The sequence below is a fragment of the Taudactylus pleione genome, unplaced genomic scaffold (genome assembly GCF_031769625.1).
Source record: "Taudactylus pleione unplaced genomic scaffold, aTauple2 ptg000634l, whole genome shotgun sequence".
In the NCBI taxonomy this organism is placed as follows: Eukaryota; Metazoa; Chordata; class Amphibia; order Anura; family Myobatrachidae; genus Taudactylus; species Taudactylus pleione.
This window is the reverse complement of record NW_028285036.1, coordinates 785,016-794,038: the sequence shown is the minus strand read 5'-3', so window position 1 is coordinate 794,038 and position 9,023 is coordinate 785,016. Positions and strand designations below refer to the sequence as shown.

Sequence of the window (9,023 nt, the reverse complement as noted above, 5' to 3'; positions counted from 1 at the left end):
AGGAGTGCTCAGCAATAAGAACAGCCATCTCCCTGCACCCACAGAGCTGACACTCTACATGATGTGTAATGGGGAGGAGTGCTCAGCAATAAGGAGAACAGCCAGCTCCCTGCACCCACAGAGCTGACACTCTACATGAGGTGTAATGGGGAGGAGTGCTCAGCAATAAGAACAGCCAGCTCCCTGCACCCACAGAGCTGACACTCTACATGAGGTGTAATGGGGAGGAGTGCTCAGCAATAAGGAGAACAGCCATCTCTCTGCACCCACAGAGCTGACACTCTACATGAGGTGTAATGGGGAGGAGTGCTCAGCAATAAGAACAGCCATCTCCCTGCACCCACAGAGCTGACACTCTACATGATGTGTAATGGGGAGGAGTGCTCAGCAATAAGGAGAACAGCCAGCTCCCTGCACCCACAGAGCTGACACTCTACATGAGGTGTAATGGGGAGGAGTGCTCAGCAATAAGAACAGCTATCTCCCTGTACCCACAGAGCTGACACTCTACATGAGGTGTAATGAGGATGAATGCTCAGCAATAACAACAGACTGCTGCTTGCACCTGCAGAGCTGACACTCTACATGAGATGTAATGGGGAGGAGCGCTCAGCAATAAGAACAGGCTGCTGCTTGCACCCACAGAGCTGACACTCTAACATGAGATATAAAATGGGATGAGTGCTCAGAATGAGCTGCACCCGCAGAGCTGACACTCTCCTCCTGTGTGAGGGGAAAGGCTGAGATGAAGCCGGACCCTCCCCCATTATATAACCTGCCTGTGCTGTGTGTGATGATGATGCCGCGGCCGGGCCCTCCCAGTCCTCCTCCTCCTCCCACCGGTGCTGTCACGCAGCTCTCCCCCGGCTCAGTGTGTCGCTGGCCGGGACCAGGGATGGAGAATCTCCTGGAGAACCCGGTGCGGGCGGTCCTCTACCTGCGGGAGCTGACCAGCATCGTGCAGAACCAGCAGAGCCTCATCCACACCCAGCGCCAGCGCATCGACGAGCTGGAGAGGAGGCTGGACCAGCTGGGCAGCGAGAACCGGAGCCTGCGGGGCCAACCCCAGCCTGTGCCCGGCCAGCCTCAGCCCCAATCCCAGCTTGTGCCCGGCCAACCTCAGCCCCAACCTGAGCCTGTGCCCAGCCAGCCACAGCCCCAACCTGAGCCTGTGCCCGTCCAGCCACAGGCGCAGAACAACATCCAGGCGCAGAACAACATCCAGGCGCAGAACAACATCCAGGCGCAGAACAACATCCAGGCGCAGAACAACATCCAGGCGCAGGGCCAGGGGGAGCCGGAGAGCCCTGCCCGCACACAGGCTCAGACCCAGCCACAGGGGCACCAGCACCCGCCGGCCGTCCAGCACAGCGAGGACCCGGAGTCCGGGCAGATCGCTGCGCCACGGAGCTCCCCGCAGATCCAGCAGCACAAGCCGGCCACCCTCTGCAAAGCCATCCTGGGGAGGAAGACCGAGTAAGTACCTCTGGGGCAAATCATCCATGCTGTACCCTGGTCACCTGGTAAGGTCTGCTGTATTGGGCTGTAGAGTGGGTGTAGTTGCCCTACGGAGGGCTCAGGATGGGCGCTGTGGTGCGGCATAAAGGGCACAGATTGGATGGGTGCTGTGGTGAGGAGAGCACAGGATGGCTTCTGGGGTGAGGAGGGCACAGGATGGGTGCTGTGGTGAGGAGGGCACAGGATGGCTTCTGGGGTGGTATAGGTGCAGGATGGGTGCTGTGGTGAGGAGGGCACAGGATGGGTGCTGTGGTGAAGAGGGCACAGGATGGGTGCTGGGGTGATGTAGGTGCAGGATGGGATGCTGTGGTGAGGAGGGCACATTATGGTTACTGGGGTGATGTAGGTGCAGGGTGGGTGCTGTGGTGAGGAGGGCACAGGATGGCTTCTGGGGTGATGTAGGTGCAGGATGGGTGCTGTGGTGAGGAGGGCACAGGATGGCTTCTGGGGTGATGTAGGTGCAGGATGGGTGCTGTGGTGAGGAGGGCACAGGATGGCTTCTGGGGTGATGTAGGTGCAGGATGGGTGCTGTGGTGAGGAGGGCACAGGATGGCTCCTGGTGTGATGTAAGTGCAGGATGGGTGCTGTGGTGAGGAGGGCACAGGATGGGTGCTGGGGTGATGTAGGTGCAGGATGGGTGCTGTGGTGAGGAGGGCACAGGATGGCTTCTGGGGTGATGTAGGTGCAGGATGGGTGCTGTGGTGAGGAGGGCACATTATGGTTACTGGGGTGATGCATGTGCAGGATGGGTGCTGTGGTGAGGAGGGCACAGGATGGGTTCTGAGGTGATGTAGGTGCAGGATGGGTGCTGTGGTGAGGGCACAGGATGGGTTCTGGGGTGATGTGGGTGCTGTGGTGAGGAGGGCACAGGATGGGTGCTGGGGTGATGTAGGTGCAGGATGGGTGCTATGGTGAGGAGGGCACAGGATGACTTCTGGGGTGATGTGGGTGCTGTGGTGAGGAGGGTACAGGATGGGTGCTGGGGTGATGTAGGTGCAGGATGGGTGCTGTGGTGAGGAGGGCATAGGATGGGTTCTGAGGTGATGTAGGTGCAGGATGGGTGCTGTGGTGAGGAGGGCACATTATGGTTACTGGGGTCATGTAGGTGCAGGATGGGTGCTGTGGTGAGGAGGGCATAGGATGGGTTCTGAGGTGATGTAGGTGCAGGATGGGTGCTGTGGTGAGGAGGGCACATTATGGTTACTGGGGTCATGTAGGTGCAGGATGGGTGCTGTGGTGAGGAGGGCACAGGATGGGTTCTGAGGTGATGTAGGTGTAAAAAGGGGGCTGTGGTGAAGAGGCACAGGATGAGTTCTGGGGTCATGTAGGTACAGGATGGGTGCTGTAGTGAGGAGGGCACAGGATGGGTGCTGTGGTGCGAAGGGTGTTGTGGTGTGGAGGGCGCAGAGGGCGTACGATGGGTGCCTTGGTGCGGAGAGCACAGGATGGTTGCTGTAGTGCTGAGAGCCCAGGATGGATGCTGTGGTGGGGAGGTCACAGGATGGGTTCTGTGGTGATGTAGGCGCAGGGTGGGTACTGTTGTGTAGGCACAGGATGGGTGCTGAAGGCGCAGGATGAGTCCTATGGCATATCAAGACGCACTACTTCATCAAAGCCTTCCAGCTATCATTCTAACTCCCTGCTCCTTCCTCCCCATCTACCCCATCTGTGTCACCCCTGTTTATCTTCCCCTCCCTTTTAGAATGTAAGCTCTTACGAGCAGGGCTCTCTACCCTCTTGTGCTTCTCCCTACTTTAGTTTCATCTACACTCCCCACTAGGGCACCTAACACTTGGCTGCTTATGCTCTGTTGCTTATCTGAGTGTTATGGTCACTAATGTAGCAATATATATTATCCATGTCCTGGTCCTGTATTGTATTGTTCTGTAAGTCGCTTGTCTACAACTTGTTTATGTACTTTGTAAGGTGCTGCGGAACATTTGTGGCGCCATATAAATAAATGATAATAATAATAGGGTTTAGGATGGGTGCTGGTGCTGTGTTGCGTAGGTACAGGATGGGTACTGTGGCATATAGGGCACAGAATGGATGCTGTAATGTGGATGGTGCAACAAGGGTACTGTAGCGTATAGGACACTGGATGGGTGCTGTGGTGTGGAGGGCACATGATGGGTGGCTTGGCATATAGGGCACAGGATGGGAGGTGTGGCATATAGGACACAGGATGGGTGCTGAGGGCATAGGATTGGTGGTGTGGCATAAAGGACACTGGATGGGTGCTGTGATACGGAGGGCACAGGATGGGTGCTGTAGCGTATAGGACACTGGATGGGTGCTGTGGTGCAGAGGGCATAGGATGGGTGTGGCATATAGGGCACAGGATGGGTGCTGTGGTGCTGAGGGCACAGGATGGGTGGTGTGGCATATAGGACACTGGATGGGTGGTGTGGCATATAGGACACTGGATGGGTGGTGTGGTGCAGAGGGCACAGGATGGGTGGTGTGGCATATAGGGCACAGGATGGGTGCTGTGGTGCTGAGGGCACAGGATGGGTGCTGTAGCGTATAGGACACTGGATGGGTGCTGTGGTGCAGAGGGCATAGGATGGGTGGTGTGGCATATAGGGCACAGGATGGGTGCTGAGGGCACAGGATGGGTAGTGTGGGATATAGGGAACAGGATGGGTGCTGTGGTGCTGAGGGCATAGGATGGGTGGTGTGGCATATAGGGCACAGGATGGGTGCTGTGGTGCTGAGGGCATAGGATGGGTGGTGTGGCATATAGGGCACAGGATGGGTGGTGTGGCGTATAGGGCACAGGATGGGTGCTTTGGTGCTGAGGGCACAGGATGGGTGGTGTGGCGTATAGGGCACAGGATGGGTGCTGTGGTGCATGTTCAGCTTTGCACTGGACTTGGGTACCTCTCCTAGATGTGTGTTGTGTATAGTCTATCCTCCATGCTGGCTGCCAGTTCATGGTGTGTATAAATGTATGGCCATATACTGCACCATGGCGTAGGTGGGTGCCTTAATAAAAAATAAATAAATCTTCAGGTTGGGATTAATGGCTCGGTTGAACCTCCACAGCCCCCTCGTCTTATTTGCATTCCTGACCAGTTCGACAGCTGTCAGTCATCCTGATATCAGCCGCTAAGCAATCTCCCAATATTACCAGAGCCTGCACGATGTTCTACTATAGCGGGCGACCTTTGCTGCTTCAGCTGCTGAGGACCTGCCAGTTTCCAAGCCCCTGTCTCTGGGTGCTGAAGTTTTTACGACAGCTGCCTAAAATAACTGGGGAAAACGTGCATGAATAAGCTGGGTGTTGGAAAATGACCATGCTGAGACTTGTAGTTCCACAAAGCTGTAGCTGCCTTTCCTCCATGACCTAGCATAATTGGGGCAGCGCTGCATGGTCGTCATGCGGTGCTAATGTGTGCATAGAATCGTCTCCCTTCCCCTGCCGTGTGTCATCTGATTAGAAAGGAGGTGCCTTATTGGGGTTACACCGCTCCCTAATGGTGCCCTGTCACTGCAGAGCAGAATGAACACGTTCCCTGTCCTCTCCCCCACAGGAGAATAGTAATTACCAGCAGGTCAGAGGTCACACCAGTGGCCTCCACAGGTCCTGTATTCATGTCAATATCTCTGGATTAACCTGTGCTGGGCCCTTTATATAGATCAGAATTCACAACCATCATTTCAGATTTAATCTCACCTTGAGACTGCTGAGGAAAAGCTCACACAACTCCCCCTCCCCCTGTTCAGTCCTCTCATAGAAATGATCTTACAGTATTTTGCGGGAAAGCCCCAGTGTATATTAATCTGCTGAGCTGGGAGTGCAGCCCTGCGTTCTTATTGCTGTGTGAATGGGTCTGCATGGTGTAATAATGTGTTTATTACTCAATCTAATCTCTTCAGTGTGCTGCGTGTATGGTTGTGTTGCAGCACAGTGCTCTGCAAGTCTCTGCATCATGATAGAAGTGGATGGACGGATGGATGGACGGACATGGGCTCTGACTGGTGCAACTCTACATGCAAAGAATCTGGATGCTGAGGGGATTGTGGGAAACAGCTGTCAGGAGTGTGCAGGACGGAGAGGTCACTTGGTAGGGCCTGTGCCGCTAATGCCTTGCAAGATGGAGAGGTCACTTACTGGACAGGGGCTCTAGTGGTTACATGGTGCAGGGCAGAGAGGATACAGGATAGGGGATGTGCTGGTTACATGGTGCAGGGCAGAGAGGATACAGGATAGGGGATGTGCTGGTTACATGGTGCAGGGCAGAGAGGATACAGGATAGGGGATGTGCTGGTTACATGGTGCAGGGCAGAGAGGATACAGGATAGGGGATGTGCTGGTTACATGGTGCAGGGCAGAGAGGATATAGGATAGGGGATGTGCTGGTTACATGGTGCAGGGCAGAGAGGATACAGGATAGGGGATGTGCTGGTTACATGGTGCAGGGCAGAGAGGATACAGGATAGGGGATGTGCTGGTTACATGGTGCAGGGCAGAGAGGATACAGGATAGGGGATGTGCTGGTTACATGGTGCAGGGCAGAGAGGATAGAGGATAGGGGATGTGCTGGTTACATGGTGCAGGGCAGAGAGGATACAGGATAGGGGATGTGCTGGTTACATGGTGCAGGGTAGAGGGGATACAGGATAGGGGATGTGCTGGTTACATGGTGCAGGGCAGAGGATACAGGATAGGGAATGTGCTGGTTACATGGTGCAAGGTGGAGTGGATACAGGATAGGGGATCTGCTGGTTACATGGTGCAGGGCAGAGGATACAGGATAGGGGATGTGCTGGTGACATGGTGGAGGGCAGAGAGGATACAGGATAGGGGATGTGCTGGTTACATGGTGCAGGGCAGAGAGGATACAGGATAGGGGATGTGCTGGTTACATGGTGCAGGGCAGAGAGGATAGAGGATAGGGGATGTGCTGGTTACATGGTGAAGGGTAGAGTGGATACAGGATAGGGGATGTGCTGGTTACATGGTGCAGGGTACATGGTGCAGGGCAGAGAGGATACAGGATAGGGGATGTGCTGGTTACATGGTGCAGGGTAGAGAGGATACAGGATAGGGGATGTGCTGGTTACATGGTGCAGGGTAGAGAGGATACAGGATAGGGGATGTGCTGGTTACATGGTACAGGGTAGAGAGGATACAGGATAGGGGATGTGCTGGTTACATGGTGCAGGGTAGAGAGGATACAGGATAGGGGATGTACTGGTTACATGGTGCAGGGCAGAGAGGATACAGGATAGGGGATGTGCTGGTTACATGGTGCAGGGTAGGGAGGATACAGGATAGGGGATGTGCTGGTTACATGGTGCAGGGCAGAGAGGATACAGGATAGGGGATGTGCTGGTTACATGGTGCAGGGCAGAGAGGATACAGGATAGGGGATGTGCTGGTTACATGGTGCAGGGCAGAGAGGATACTGGACAGGGGCTCTAGTGGTTACATGGTGCAGGGCAGAGATGATACAGAATAGGGGATGTGCTGGTTATATGGTGCAGGGCAGTGTGGATATAGGATAGGGGATGTGCTGGTTACATGGTGCAGGGCAGAGTGGATACAGGATAGGGGATGTGCTGGTTACATGGTGCAGGGCAGTGTGGATATAGGATAGGGGATGTGCTGGTTACATGGTGCAGGGCAGAGTGGATACAGGATAGGGGATGTGCTGCTTACATGGTGTAGGGCAGAGTGGATACAGGATAGGGGATGGGCTCGTTACATGGTGCAGGGCAGAGAGGATACAGGATAGGGGATGTGCTGGTTACATGGTGTAGGGCAGAGTGGATACAGGATAGGGGATGTGCTGGTTACATGGTGCAGGGCAGAGGGGATACAGGATAGGGGATGTGCTGGTTACATGGTGGAGGGCAGAGGGGATACAGGATAGGGGATGTGCTGGTTACGTGGTGCAGGGTAGAGAGGATACAGGATAGGGGATGTGCTGGTTACTTGGTGCAGGGTAGAGAGGATACAGGATAAGGGATGTGCTGGTTACATGGTGCAGGGTAGAGGGGATACAGGATAGGGGATGTGCTGGTTACATGGTGCAGGGTAGAGAGGATACAGGATAAGGGATGTGCTGGTTACATGGTGCAGGGTAGAGGGGATACAGGATAGGGGATGTGCTGGTTACTTGGTGCAGGGCAGAGGATACAGGATAGGGAATGTGCTGGTTACATGGTGCAGGGCAGAGAGGATACAGGATAGGGGATGTGCTGGTTACATGGTGCAGGGTAGAGGGGATACAGGATAGGGGATGTGCTGGTTACATGGTGCAGGGCAGAGAGGATACAGGATAGGGGATGTGCTGGTTACTTGGTGCAGGGCAGAGGATACAGGATAGGGAATGTGCTGGTTACATGGTACAGGGCAGAGAGGATACAGGATAGGGGATGTGCTGGTTACATGGTGCAGGGTAGAGAGGATACAGGATAGGGGATGTGCTGGTTACATGGTGCAGGGCAGAGAGGATACAGGATAGGGGATGTGCTGGTTACATGGTGCAGGGCAGAGTGGATACAGGATAGGGGATGTGCTGGTTACATGGTGCAGGGCAGAGAGGATAGAGGATAGGGGATGTGCTGGTTACATGGTGCAGGGCAGAGAGGATACAGGATAGGGGATGTGCTGGTTACATGGTGCAGGGCAGAGGGGATAGGGGATGTGCTGGTTACATGGTGCAGGGCAGAGAGGATACAGGATAGGGGATGTGCTGGTTACATGGTGCAGGGTAGAGGGGATACAGGATAGGGGATGTGCTGGTTACATGGTGCAGGGTAGAGAGGCTACAGGATAGGGGATGTGCTGGTTATATGGTGCAGGGCAGAGAGGATACAGGATAGGGGATGTGCTGGTTACATGGTGCAGGGTAGAGTGGATACAGGATAGGGGATGTGCTGGTTACATGGTGCAGGGCAGAGAGGATACAGGATAGGGGATGTGCTGGTTACATGGTGCAGGGTAGGGAGGATACAGGATAGGGGATGTGCTGGTTACATGGTGCAGGGTACAGCTCAGTCCAATATACCACAGGTTGGCAAGCTCCGCTATTACAGTCCCTGTATAAAGGATATCCATGCTTTGGCACAGGTGACTTACTTAGTAGTCAATTTGATTTAACCACCTGGATTCAAGCAAAACATGGACTGTAATGGCTGAGTATGGGAACCTCTGCAATGTACTGTTCTTCTTACGTACCAGATATAGATAGTCTCCCGACAAGTGATTTCAGCAGGATGTGCTCCTCAGCCCCCTAATACCATTGTATAATACCCTGCATCCTTCATAGTACAGTGCTGTGCATCCATCATATTACAGTGCTGTGCATCCTTCATAGTACAGAGCTGTGCATCCTGTGCTCTATCGTACCACCGTGCTCTGCACTTTATTCACTGTACAGCGCTCTTCAAGATCTAATAAAATACCTGTGCCTGCACTCTAATGCATGCTCCGTCACAACGCTCTGCGCTCTGCCGTGTTCTGAAGCACGGCGCTTTTCCCATTGCGTGAC

General features: G+C 54.4%; 1 protein-coding gene across 9 annotated transcripts in view; it reads left to right on the top strand.

The window, feature by feature from the left end:
* Positions 1-799: 799 nt before the first annotated feature.
* IQSEC3 (IQ motif and Sec7 domain ArfGEF 3) overlaps positions 800-9,023 on the top strand; it is a 107,734-nt gene continuing 99,510 nt past the window's right edge. For 8 of the 9 annotated variants that reach the window (XM_088454889.1, XM_088454892.1, XM_088454895.1 and 5 more), the window contains exon 1: positions 800-1,476. In XM_088454889.1, the coding sequence (XP_088311015.1) occupies positions 800-1,476 (677 nt within the window). The remainder of the gene's footprint in view (positions 1,477-9,023) is intronic. The other variant, XM_088454890.1, reaches the window with a different exon arrangement.